Source organism: Oncorhynchus tshawytscha, linkage group LG19 (assembly GCF_018296145.1).
Source record: "Oncorhynchus tshawytscha isolate Ot180627B linkage group LG19, Otsh_v2.0, whole genome shotgun sequence".
Lineage (NCBI taxonomy): Eukaryota > Metazoa > Chordata > Actinopteri > Salmoniformes > Salmonidae > Oncorhynchus > Oncorhynchus tshawytscha.
Window position 1 is genome coordinate 48,247,401 of NC_056447.1, and position 13,887 is coordinate 48,261,287.

Here is a 13,887-nt window from a genome sequence, read left to right on the forward strand (position 1 = left end):
GACAAGAAACACAGGGATAAATACACTGGGGAAAACCAGATGAACTGGCAAGGAGAGACAGGAAACACAGGGATAAATACACTGGGGGAAACCAGATGAACTGGCAAGGAGAGACAGGAAACACAGGGATAAATACACTGGGGAAAACAAGATGAACTGGCAAGGAGAGACAGGAAACACAGGGATAAATACACTGGGGAAAACAGATGAACTGGCAAGGAGAGACAGGAAACACAGGGATAAATACACTGGGGAAAACCAGATGAACTGGCAAGGAGAGACAGGAAACACAGGGATAAATACACTGGGGAAAACAAGATGAACTGGCAAGGAGAGACAGGAAACACAGGGATAAATACACTGGGGAAAACCAGATGAACTGGCAAGGAGAGACAGGAAACACAGGGATAAATACACTGGGGAAAACAAGATGAACTGGCAAGGAGAGACAGGAAACACAGGGATAAATACACTGGGGAAAACAAGATGAACTGGCAAGGAGAGACAGGAAACACAGGGATAAATACACTGGGGAAAACAAGATGAACTGGCAAGGAGAGACAGGAAACACAGGGATAAATACACTGGGGAAAACAAGAAACAGAGAGACAGAAACACAGGGATAAATACACTGGAAAACAAGATGAACTGGCAAGGAGAGACAGGAAACACAGGGATAAATACACTGGGGAAAACGAGATGAACTGGCACAGAGAGACAGGAAACACAGGGATAAATACACTGGGGAAAACAAGGCGAACTGGCATAGAGAGACAGGAAACACAGGGATAAATACACTGGGGAAAACAAGGCGAACTGGCACAGAGAGACAGGAAACACAGGGATAAATACACTGGGGAAAACAAGATGAACTGGCACAGAGAGACAGGAAACACAGGGATAAATACACTGGGGAAAACAAGATGAACTGGCACAGAGAGACAGGAAACACAGGGATAAATACACTGGGGAAAATAAGTGACACCTGGAGGGCGTGGAGACACTCACAGGGACAGGTGAAACAGATCACAGCGTGACAATTAAATTGTATGATATTCTATTATTTTGTATTCTATTATGTTGTATTTATTCTATTATATTGTATTACATTCTATTATATTGTATTACATTCTATTATATTGTATTACATTCTATTATATTGTATTACATTTTATTATATTGTATTACATTCTATTATATTGTATTCCATTCTATTATATTGTATTCCATTCTATTATATTGTATTACATTCTATTATATTGTATTACATTCTATTATATTGTATTACATTTTATTATATTGTATTCCATTCTATTATATTGTATTCCATTCTATTATATTGTATTCCATTCTATTATATTGTATTACATTCTATTATATTGTATTCCATTCTATTATTTCTATTCTATTTGAAAGATGAGATTGCTGTATTGTTTCCTATGCAGGAAGTACTTTGGGGAGAAGATAGGGCTGTACTTTGCATGGCTGGGGCTGTACACCCAAATGCTGATCCCTGCTTCTCTAGTGGGAGTCATCGTGTTCCTGTACGGCTGTGCCACCGTAGACGACAACATTCCCAGGTTAGCCCCATACACAGCCAAAGACATAATCATTGGTTCTAGCCGGCAGTATCATAGGGCATGTCTGCCTGAGGTTATAATTTATACAAGTAATTCACTGTGTGTAAAGTGTCTAAGACCATTGAAATGATTGAAGAAGACCAAATGGAAAACCAGAGACATAGCTCAAGTAGATGTAGGACCTCATTATATTCCCACATCCAATTGATTCACTTCAAATATTGTAACAGACAGCTTTAGGATGTAGATATTGTAACAGACAGCTTTAGACTGTAGAGTGGTTTACTGTGGGATATTTTTATTTATATTTGTTTAACCTTTATTTAACTAGGCAAGTCAGTTAAGAACAAATTCTTATTTACAATGACGGCCTACGCCTGCCAAAACCTAATGACGCTGGGCTATTATGAGCCGCCCTATGGGACTCCCAATCACGGCCGGTTGTGAAATAGCCTGGAATCGAACCAGGGTATGTAGTGACGCCTCTAGCACTTAGATACAGTGCCTTAGACCGCTGCACCACTCGGGAAGCTTTAGACTGTAGAGTGGTTTACTGTGGGATATTGTGACAGATTTAGACTGTAGAGTGGTTTACTGTGGGATATTGTGACAGATTTAGACTGTAGAGTGGTTTACTGTGGGATATTGTGACAGCTTTAGACTGTAGAGTGGTTTACTGTGAGATATTGTGACAGCTTTAGACTGTAGAGTGGTTTACTGTGGGATATTGTGACAGCTTTAGACTGTAGAGTGGTTTACTGTGGGATATTGTGACAGCTTTAGACTGTAGAGTGATTTACTGTGGGATATTGTGACAGATTTAGACTGTAGAGTGGTTTACTGTGGGATATTGTGACAGATTTAGACTGTAGAGTGGTTTACTGTGGGATATTGTGACAGATTTAGACTGTAGAGTGGTTTACTGTGGGATATTGTGACAGCTTTAGACTGTAGAGTGGTTTACTGTGGGATATTGTGACAGCTTTAGACTGTAGAGTGGTTTACTGTGGGATATTGTGACAGCTTTAGACTGTAGAGTGGTTTACTGTGGGATATTTGACAGATTTAGACTGTAGAGTGGTTTACTGTGGGATATTGTGACAGATTTAGACTGTAGAGTGGTTTACTGTGGGATATTGTGACAGCTTTAGACTGTAGAGTGGTTTACTGTGGGATATTGTGACAGCTTTTTAGACTGTAGAGTGGTTTACTGTGGGATATTGTGACAGATTTAGACTGTAGAGTGGTTTACTGTGGGATATTGTGACAGATTTAGACTGTAGAGTGGTTTACTGTGGGATATTGTGACAGCTTTAGACTGTAGAGTGGTTTACTGTGGGATATTGTGACAGCTTTAGACTGTAGAGTGGTTTACTGTGGGATATTGTGACAGCTTTAGACTGTAGAGTGGTTTACTGTGGGATATTGTGACAGATTTAGACTGTAGAGTGGTTTACTGTGGGATATTGTGACAGCTTTAGACTGTAGAGTGGTTTACTGTGGGATATTGTGACAGCTTTAGACTGTAGAGTGGTTTACTGTGGGATATTGTGACAGCTTTAGACTGTAGAGTGGTTTACTGTGGGATATTGTGACAGATTTAGACTGTAGAGTGGTTTACTGTGGGATATTGTGACAGATTTAGACTGTAGAGTGGTTTACTGTGGGATATTGTGACAGCTTTAGACTGTAGAGTGGTTTACTGTGGGATATTGTGACAGATTTAGACTGTAGAGTGGTTTACAGTGGGATGTTGTGACAGATTTAGACTGTAGAGTGGTTTACTGTGGGATATTGTGACAGCTTTAGACTGTAGAGTGGTTTACTGTGGGATATTGTGACAGATTTAGACTGTAGAGTGGTTTACTGTGGGATATTGTGACAGCTTTAGACTGTAGAGTGGTTTACTGTGGGATATTGTGACAGATTTAGACTGTAGAGTGGTTTACTGTGGGATATTTGACAGCTTTAGACTGTAGAGTGGTTTACTGTGGGATATTGTGACAGCTTTAGACTGTAGAGTGGTTTACTGTGGGATATTGTGACAGCTTTAGACTGTAGAGTGGTTTACTGTGGGATATTGTGACAGCTTTAGACTGTAGAGTGGTTTACTGTGGGATATTGTGACAGCTTTAGACTGTAGAGTGGTTTACTGGGATATTGTGGCTTTATTGTGACTGTGGGATAGACATTTAGACTGTAGAGTGGTTTACTGTGGGATATTGTGACAGATTTAGACTGTAGAGTGGTTTACTGTGGGATATTGTGACAGCTTTAGACTGTAGAGTGGTTTACTGTGGGATATTGTGACAGATTTAGACTGTAGAGTGGTTTACTGTGGGATATTGTGACAGCTTTAGACTGTGGAGTGGTTTACTGTGGGATATTGTGACAGCTTTAGACTGTAGAGTGGTTTACTGTGGGATATTGTGACAGCTTTAGACTGTAGAGTGGTTTACTGTGGGATATTGTGACAGCTTTAGACTGTAGAGTGGTTTACTGTGGGATATTGTGACAGCTTTAGACTGTAGAGTGGTTTACTGTGGGATATTGTGACAGCTTTAGACTGTAGAGTGGTTTACTGTGGGATATTGTGACAGATTTAGACTGTAGAGTGGTTTACTGTGGGATATTGTGACAGCTTTAGACTGTAGAGTGGTTTACTGTGGGATATTGTGACAGCTTTAGACTGTAGAGTGGTTTACTGTGGGATATTGTGACAGCTTTAGACTGTAGAGTGGTTTACTGTGGGATATTGTGACAGATTTAGACTGTAGAATAGTTTACAGTGGGATATTGTGACAGATTTAGACTGTAGAGTGGTTTACTGTGGGATATTGTGACAGATTTAGACTGTAGAGTGGTTTACTGTGGGATATTGTGACAGATTTAGACTGTAGAGTGGTTTACTGTGGGATATTGTGACAGATTTAGACTGTAGAGTGGTTTACTGTGGGATATTGTGACAGCTTTAGACTGTAGAGTGGTTTACTGTGGGATATTGTGACAGATTTAGACTGTAGAGTGGTTTACTGTGGGATATTGTGACAGCTTTAGACTGTAGAGTGGTTTACTGTGGGATATTGTGACAGATTTAGACTGTAGAGTGGTTTACTGTGGGATATTGTGACAGATTTAGACTGTAGAGTGGTTTACTGTGGGATATTGTGACAGCTTTAGACTGTAGAGTGGTTTACTGTGGGATATTGTGACAGCTTTAGACTGTAGAGTGGTTTACTGTGGGATATTGTGACAGCTTTAGACTGTAGAGTGGTTTACTGTGGGATATTGTGACAGCTTTAGACTGTAGAGTGGTTTACTGTGGGATATTGTGACAGCTTTAGACTGTAGAGTGGTTTACTGTGGGATATTGTGACAGATTTAGACTGTAGAGTGGTTTACTGTGGGATATTGTGACAGATTTAGACTGTAGAGTGGTTTACTGTGGGATATTGTGACAGCTTTAGACTGTAGAGTGGTTTACAGTGGGATATTGTGACAGATTTAGACTGTAGAGTGGTTTACTGTGGGATATTGTGACAGATTTAGACTGTAGAGTGGTTTACTGTGGGATATTGTGACAGCTTTAGACTGTAGAGTGGTTTACTGTGGGATATTGTGACAGCTTTAGACTGTAGAGTGGTTTACTGTGGGATATTGTGACAGCTTTAGACTGTAGAGTGGTTTACTGTGGGATATTGTGACAGATTTAGACTGTAGAGTGGTTTACTGTGGGATATTGTGACAGATTTAGACTGTAGAGTGGTTTACTGTGGGATATTGTGACAGCTTTAGACTGTAGAGTGGTTTACTGTGGGATATTGTGACAGATTTAGACTGTAGAGTGGTTTACTGTGGGATATTGTGACAGATTTAGACTGTAGAGTGGTTTACTGTGGGATATTGTGACAGATTTAGACTGTAGAGTGGTTTACAGTGGGATATTGTGACAGCTTTAGACTGTAGAGTGGTTTACTGTGGGATATTGTGACAGATTTAGACTGTAGAGTGGTTTACTGTGGGATATTGTGACAGATTTAGACTGTAGAGTGGTTTACTGTGGGATATTGTGACAGATTTAGACTGTAGAGTGGTTTACTGTGGGATATTGTGACAGATTTAGACTGTAGAGTGGTTTACTGTGGGATATTGTGACAGATTTAGACTGTAGAGTGGTTTACTGTGGGATATTGTGACAGATTTAGACTGTAGAGTGGTTTACTGTGGGATATTGTGACAGCTTTAGACTGTAGAGTGGTTTACTGTGGGATATTGTGACAGATTTAGACTGTAGAGTGGTTTACTGTGGGATATTGTGACAGATTTAGACTGTAGAGTGGTTTACTGTGGGATATTGTGACAGCTTTAGACTGTAGAGTGGTTTACTGTGGGATATTGTGACAGATTTAGACTGTAGAATAGTTTACAGTGGGATATTGTGACAGATTTAGACTGTAGAGTGGTTTACTGTGGGATATTGTGACAGATTTAGACTGTAGAGTGGTTTACTGTGGGATATTGTGACAGCTTTAGACTGTAGAGTGGTTTACTGTGGGATATTGTGACAGCTTTAGACTGTAGAGTGGTTTACTGTGGGATATTGTGACAGCTTTAGACTGTAGAGTGGTTTACTGTGGGATATTGTGACAGCTTTAGACTGTAGAGTGGTTTACTGTGGGATATTGTGACAGCTTTAGACTGTAGAGTGGTTTACTGTGGGATATTGTGACAGCTTTAGACTGAAGAGTGGTTTACTGTGGGATATTGTGACAGATTTAGACTGTAGAGTGGTTTACTGTGGGATGTTGTGACAGCTTTAGACTGTAGAGTGGTTTACTGTGGGATATTGTGACAGCTTTAGACTGTAGAATAGTTTACTGTGGGATATTGTGACAGCTTTAGACTGTAGAGTGGTTTACTGTGGGATATTGTGACAGATTTAGACTGTAGAGTGGTTTACTGTGGGATATTGTGACAGCTTTAGACTGTAGAGTGGTTTACTGTGGGATATTGTGACAGCTTTAGACTGTAGAATAGTTTACTGTGGGATATTGTGACAGCTTTAGACTGTAGAATAGTTTACAGTGAGATAATAACACAGTATAAAGAAATGTGCCATGGTAACTAACAAGTGCAAAACTTGTTGCAAGGACAAAACTAGAACAAGCAGACATTTCCAGTGGCTTGTGAAAATATTCACCACCCTTGGTATTTTGTTGCCTTACATCCTGGAAATAAAATATTTTTTTGGGGGGGGGTTGTATCATTTACACAACATGCCTACCACTTTGAAGATGCAAAATATTTTTTCTTGTGAAACAAACAAGGAACAAGACAAAAAAAACAGAAAACTTGAGCGTGCAAAACAATTCACCCCCCAAAGTCAGCAATTACAGTTGCAAGTCTCTTGGGATATGTCTCTATAAGCTTGGCACGTCTAGCCACTGGGATTTTTGCCCAATCTTCAAGACAAAACTCCTCCAGCTCCTTCAAGTTGGATGGGTTCTGCTGGCGTACAGCAATCTTTAAGTCATACCACAGATTCTCACTTGGATTGATGTCTGGGCTTTGACCAAGCCATTCCAAGACATTTAAATGTTTCCCCTTAAACCACTCGAGTGTTGCTTTAGCAGTATACTTAGGGTCATTGTCCTGCTGGAACCTCCGTCCCAGTCTCAAATCTCCGGAATACTGAAACAGGTTTCCGTCAAGAATTTCCCTGTGTTTAGCACCATCATTCCTTCAATTCTGACCAGTTTCAAAGTCCCTGCCAAGGAAAAACATCCCCACAGCATGATGCTGCCAGAAACATGCAGGGATGGTGTTCTCGGGGTGATGCGAGGTGTTGAGATCATGTGACAGATGATGTGAAACTTAGAATGCACACAGATGGACTTTATTTAATGAATTATGTAACTTCTGAAGGTAATTGGTTGCATCAGATCGTTTTTAGGGGCTTCATAGCAAAGGGGGTGAATACATATGCACGCACCACTTTTTTTTTTTTTTAAACAAGTAATTTAAAAAAAATTCCCTTCACCAATTTGGACTATTTTGTGTATATCCATTACATGAAATCCAAATAAAAATATATTTAAATTACAGGTTGTAATGCAACAAAACAGGAAAATACCAAAAGGGGGATGAATACTTTTGCAAGGCACTGTAAACGGTTTATATTCAATACTTATTAGCTCCATTTATATCTAATACAGTATTTAATATAGCCATCACCTACAGTATTTAATATAGCCATCACCTACAGTATTTAATATAGCCATCACCTACAGTATTTAATATAGCCATCACCTACAGTATTTAATATAGCCATCACCTACAGTATTTAATATAGCCATCACCTACAGTATTTAATATAGCCATCACCTACATTATTTAATATAGCCATCACCTACAGTATTTAATATAGCCATCACCTACAGTATTTAATATAGCCATCACCTACAGTATTTAATATAGCCATCACCTACAGTATTTAATATAGCCATCACCTACAGTATTTAATATAGCCATCACCTACAGTATTTAATATAGCCATCACCTACAGTATTTAATATAGCCATCACCTACAGTATTTAATATAGCCATCACCTACAGTATTTAATATAGCCATCACCTACAGTATTTAATATAGCCATCACCTACAGTATTTAATATAGCCATCACCTACAGTATTTAATATAGCCATCACCTACAGTATTTAATATAGCCATCACCTACAGTATTTAATATAGCCATCACCTACAGTATTTAATATAGCCATCACCTACAGTATTTAATATAGCCATCACCTACAGTATTTAATATAGCCATCACCTACAGTATTTAATATAGCCATCACCTACAGTATTTAATATAGCCTGCAGCTGCCATCTGCCTGCTGCCTGCTGCCTGAAGCCTGAAGCCTGAAGCCTGAAGCCTGAAGCCTGAAGCCTGAAGCCTGAAGCCTGCTGCCTGAAGCCTGCTGCCTGAAGCCTGAAGCCTGAAGCCTGCTGCCTGAAGCCTGAAGCCTGCTGCCTGAAGCCTGAAGCCTTGCCTGGCTTGGCTTGGCAGTCCACAACTACGAAAAGGAAACATGTTCCTATACAGAGACAGAAGACAGACAGAAGAGGGGATTTGTGATGTCCAACATCTGGTTGATGTAGATGACAAGAGGAAATGAACCTCCCCTGGCTAACATCTCTTATCTTATCTCTCTTATCTCGTCAGGATAGTTTGACAGACTGTGCTATCTGTGTCCAGATCCTCTGCCATGCTGCTCACAATCTCCCACAGACATGTGATCTTATTACAGTTAGCCTGACTCACCTGTTATATAAAACAAGAACGGAATATACATTTAAGATCTGACTTAGTCTTGAGCTCCAGCGGTCTACAGTGTGGAGCATCGGACTCGTGAGACTAGACCTAATTAATCTACATAACCCAGATCCCTGACATTATTGTGTAAATATGTTCATGAATAGTATTTTCAGCGAACATAGAGATTTCTTTCAAAACACTTGTGGGTTGAGGTGCGGGTGTACATTCACCATATTTACATGAATTCAATAACTTGTATAACATATTAAACCTATATTAAACCTTATTAAACATATTATTAAACATATTAACATATTATATTAAACATATTAAACCTTTTGGTCCTTCATAATAACGAGATGAAAGCACATTCCAATACTGTAAGAGGTCATTAGTTGACACTAAATGGTTCTATTCTATTCCCATTTAAAGAGATAAAGTTATTAATTTGTTTGATAAAAGAACAGATTTTCATAGGGGAAATGTCTATTTCCGGGCTCCCGAGTGGAGCAGCGGTCTAAGGCACTACATCTCAGTGCAAGAGGAGTCACTACAGACATCCTGGTTCAATTCCAGGCTGCATCACAACTGGCTGTGATTGGGAGTCGCATAGGGCGGCGCACATTTGGCCCGGCGTCGTCCGGGTTGGGCCGGTGTAGGCTGTCATTGTAAATAAGAATTTGTTCTTAACTGACTTGCCTAGTAAAATAAGGATGACATTTTTAAAAACGGGGACCCCACATGGGGTGCCGACCCCAAGTTTGGGAGCCACTGCTCTAGCTTGACAGGCTGGCATAGTAACACCCACTGGTGGTACTCAAATCAAATCAAGCTTTATTTATAAAGCACATTTCAGACATGGAATGCAACGCAATGTCCTTCACAGGATAAAATGAATAAAAAAACAATGAAAATCAAAGCTGAAATATCAACAAACATAACATTAAAAAATTAAGAATGACAAAAAAAGTACCCTAATGAAAAGCAAAGCTAAAGAAATGTGTTTTAAGATCTCTTTTAAATTTGTCCACAGTTTCGTCCCCCCCTCAGGTTCTCTGGCAGAAAATTCCAGAGGCTGGGGGCATAATAACTAAAGGCTGCCTCTGAATGCCTCTTGGTCCTAGGCTTGGGATAGTTAAAAGACCAGTGCCAGAGGACCTGAGGGACCTACTGGGTACATAACATAAAAGCATGTCTGACATCAAATCAAACTGTATTAGTCACATGCGCCGAACATAATCATAGAGTGAAATGCTTACTTACGAGCCCCTAACCAACAATGCAGTTTAAAAAAAATACGGATAAGAATAAGAGATAAAAGTAACAAGTAATTAAATGTATCATGTATTGGGTGCACAATCATGGATTGATTTTAAAATCAATAAAATAATCGTAAAATGAATTGTAAAACTCACAGTCAGCCAGTTCAGAGACCTTAAAACCGGTGTAATGTGTGCTCTCCGTTTGGTCTTGGTCAGTACACGTGCTGCAGCGTTCTATATGTTTTGTAGTTGACCAATGGTATACTTGGGTAGACCAGACAGGAGAACATTACAGTAGTCAAGCCTGTTTGTAATAAAACCATGGATGAGTCTCTCTGTATCAGCCTGAGAGAGAAATGGCCGTACCTTGGCAATGTTCCTCAGGTGTTAAAAAAAACTATTTTGGTCACATTCCTAATGTGTGATTTGAAATTTAATTCAGAATCTAAAATAACACCTAGGTTTTTACCCGGTATTTTATCTTTATTGGCTGTGAATAAAAATGTGCGGCCAGATTCTTTCTCTGTGCTTTGGCTCCAACAATAAGTACCTCGATCTTGATTTAGCTGAAGGAAGTTGTGAGCCATCCAAGGATTTAAATTACTAATACAGTCTAATAATTTATCCGTGGAGATAAAATGAGATAAAGAGGGCTGACTGTTGTCTCTTTCCTCCCCCCCATCCCCCTTTTCTACAGCATGGAGATCTGCCACCCCAAGAACAACATCACCATGTGCCCGCTGTGTGACAGAGCCTGTAGTTACTGGAAACTGAAGGAAGCCTGCGGGACGGCCCGGGCCAGCCACCTCTTTGACAACCCTGCCACCGTCTTCTTCTCCATCTTCATGGCCCTCTGGGGTAAGTGGTTGAGGCTTGTCCACACAACAGAACAAAACAGCACAACTTGATTTATTTGTATAATTTATTTAATAGGGACAGTACTCAATAATCAACCACCTAGATGATACAGTCAGGCCCTGCGATAGACTCACACCCTGTCCAGGTGGTGTACATGTACATCAAGCTACCTCACATTGCTATGCTCAAAGGTCAGATCAATGCCAGTGGGCTGGACAGACCATAATATTGTGACCATAACCATGAACACCAAGGTTCCAAAGAAACCCCCAATGATTGTGGTCAATAGAAAACAAATAGAAATGTAATCATGTGCAATTTCAAAATTATTTTTCTGCTGTACCCTGGGAGCTGATTTATCTGGAGGATGAAAAAGGCCAGTTGGGGTTTGTCCATCTCCATGGATTGATAATGAACTGGGTGAGGTGTTCTCTCAAATAAATAGGGCAAAAGTCTTAGCAACCAAATCAAAAGTAGAAATCAATTAACAGAATTATAGAACACTATGTAATGATGCAGTTAAATTATATCGTAAGAAAAATAACTTTATTTAACAAAAAATACTTTTATTGATTGTTTGGAATACAGTGAAGGGCTTATGTGGTACATCTATCCCATAATACCCATCTAGTGTGGAGGTTGACTGGAGAAAAAACAGATGACTTTGTCAATAATCTTACAGATTGAAAACACATTTACTGAGAGATAATGTAAACACCCATTCTTCCAAAACAAGCTGTCATCCAATAGATTGATGATCATATTATGGGCATACATTTTCAATGTGTGTATGTATGTGATCCCGGGAAATGCAGGAAATGAACCCTCAACCTGGGCGCTGCTAGCGCTACCCTCTTACCAACTGATACTCATACTGTCTGCTCTTCCTCACTTCCTACTATTTTGTTCTTCCAGATGTTCAGTCTCCCATTTGTCCTCTTTCTTTGTTTCCTTTGTTCATTCATGTGTCCACTATTCTTTCTTTCGTTCTTTCCCTCTTTCTGGCTCTTTAATATACTCTTTCTCTATTTCCGGCACTCTCTCCCCTATGACAGTCCAGTGGGCCACTCAGCCTTGTGGACTATACTGTACAGAGTCTTACTATGTGGATTAAACCATGCATGTTTTCCCTTTAAAAATGGTCTCTTTGCTGGTGCGTTCCTGTTCTGTTCATTGTCACAGTGAGGCTGGGCCTGCGAGGCCTGAGATTGAAGGCAGGAAGCAATAGACTGGAGCACTGTATGAGGGCACAGGTTCAGCCCCAGGATTTATTTGCGGTTTAATTTGCCTGTGTGTGTGTGTGTGTGTGTGTGTGTGTGTGTGTGTGTGTGTGTGTGTGTGTGTGTGTGTGTGTGTGTGTGTGTGTGTGTGTGTGTGCGTGCGTGCGTGTGTGTGACATGATAGGTTTGGATGAGACGTTAACGTGTACAGTACTGCATCAGTTCAAGTGTTACAGTATGTTGTGTCTTTGTTATGAAAGAATGATGCAACTGCCGTCCCTCACTATTGGAGGTAGGAATTAGTGTTTTACTGCATCTCAACTGGAATACAATATGTTATTCTCAAAGGGCATGGACAAACCTTAACAATTAGCCAAAACATTTATTCCAAATACATTTTTACAGCATCCTCAGGCATTCCATTAATATACTGGGTCACATTCAAGTCTGATGATTACTTTTTTGCAAACTCATAAGAATGCAAACTCCCCCTTTAGTTTTAATAGAACAACTTTAGTGTGTGAAATATAGAGAATTGAAAGGCCATTTTCAGACCAATTGGAGTAAATATACGAGACATATTTTTGGATAATTGCCTGTCTGCCCTCCCTGTCTCTCCTATCAGAGTCAATGTTATGACCAGAATGCTGTTTTTGTTATACACAAATGTATATATCAGCATCCCTAATGTAGTTAACAGCATCCCTAACAAGTCGACCAGGCCTTAGTTTTATCCCGCCTGGACTACTGCCCAGTTATATGGTCAAGTGCCACCAAGAACATAGGCAAATTACAGTTTGCCCAGGACAGAGCAGCACGGCTGGTCTTTAAATGTACGCAGAGCGCTATAATTTCAATACCATGCATCTCAATTTCTCCTGGCTCAAAGTAGAGGAGAGATTGACTGCATCACACGTCTTTGTGAGAGGGATTGACATTTTGAAATCACCAAACTGTCTGTTCAAACAGCTAACACACAGCTCGGACACTCATACATTCCCACAAGACATGCCACCAGAGGTCTCCTCACAGTCCAGAACAGACTTTGGGAAACGCACAGTACTACACAGAGCCATGACTACATGGAACTCTCTTCCACATCAAGTAACTCAAGCAAGCAGTATAATCTGATAGAAAACATTGTAATATTGTGGTATTTTTTATGTATCCTTTTTTTAACTAGGCAAGTCAGTTAAGAACAAATTCTGATTTACAATGACGGCCTACCGCGGCCAAACCCTAACCCTAACCCGGACGATACTGAGCCAATTGTGCGCCGCCCTATGGGGCTCCCAATCACAGCCGGTTGTGAAACAGCCTGGAATCGAACCAGGGACTGTAATGACGCCTCTAGCGGTGCAGTGCCTTAGACCGCTGCGCCACTTTTTATATTGTACATTTGTAATATTAGAGTAATGATGTCATAATGTCTTGAATGATATAATAATGTCTTGTATGATGTAATAATGTCTTGTATGATGTAATAATGTCTTGTATTATGTAATATTTTATTTATGATGTTGTGATGTAACTGTTTTAACCCTGTTTGGACCCCAAGAAGAGTAGTAAGGGGTATACTAATAAAATACCCCAAAATACTAATGTCACCACTATAGGAAACTATCTCCCATGTCCCATAGTGGTGAT

At 39.9% G+C, this 13,887-nt stretch overlaps 1 protein-coding gene across 5 annotated transcripts in view; it reads left to right on the forward strand.

Moving 5' to 3' along the window:
* Positions 1-13,887, forward strand: part of LOC112218886 (anoctamin-1) — a 101,451-nt gene that overhangs the window by 61,596 nt on the left and 25,968 nt on the right. For all 5 annotated transcript variants that reach the window (XM_042301778.1, XM_042301776.1, XM_042301777.1 and 2 more), the window contains 2 exons: positions 1,446-1,580; positions 10,860-11,020. In XM_042301778.1, the coding sequence (XP_042157712.1) occupies positions 1,446-1,580; positions 10,860-11,020 (296 nt within the window). The remainder of the gene's footprint in view (positions 1-1,445; positions 1,581-10,859; positions 11,021-13,887) is intronic.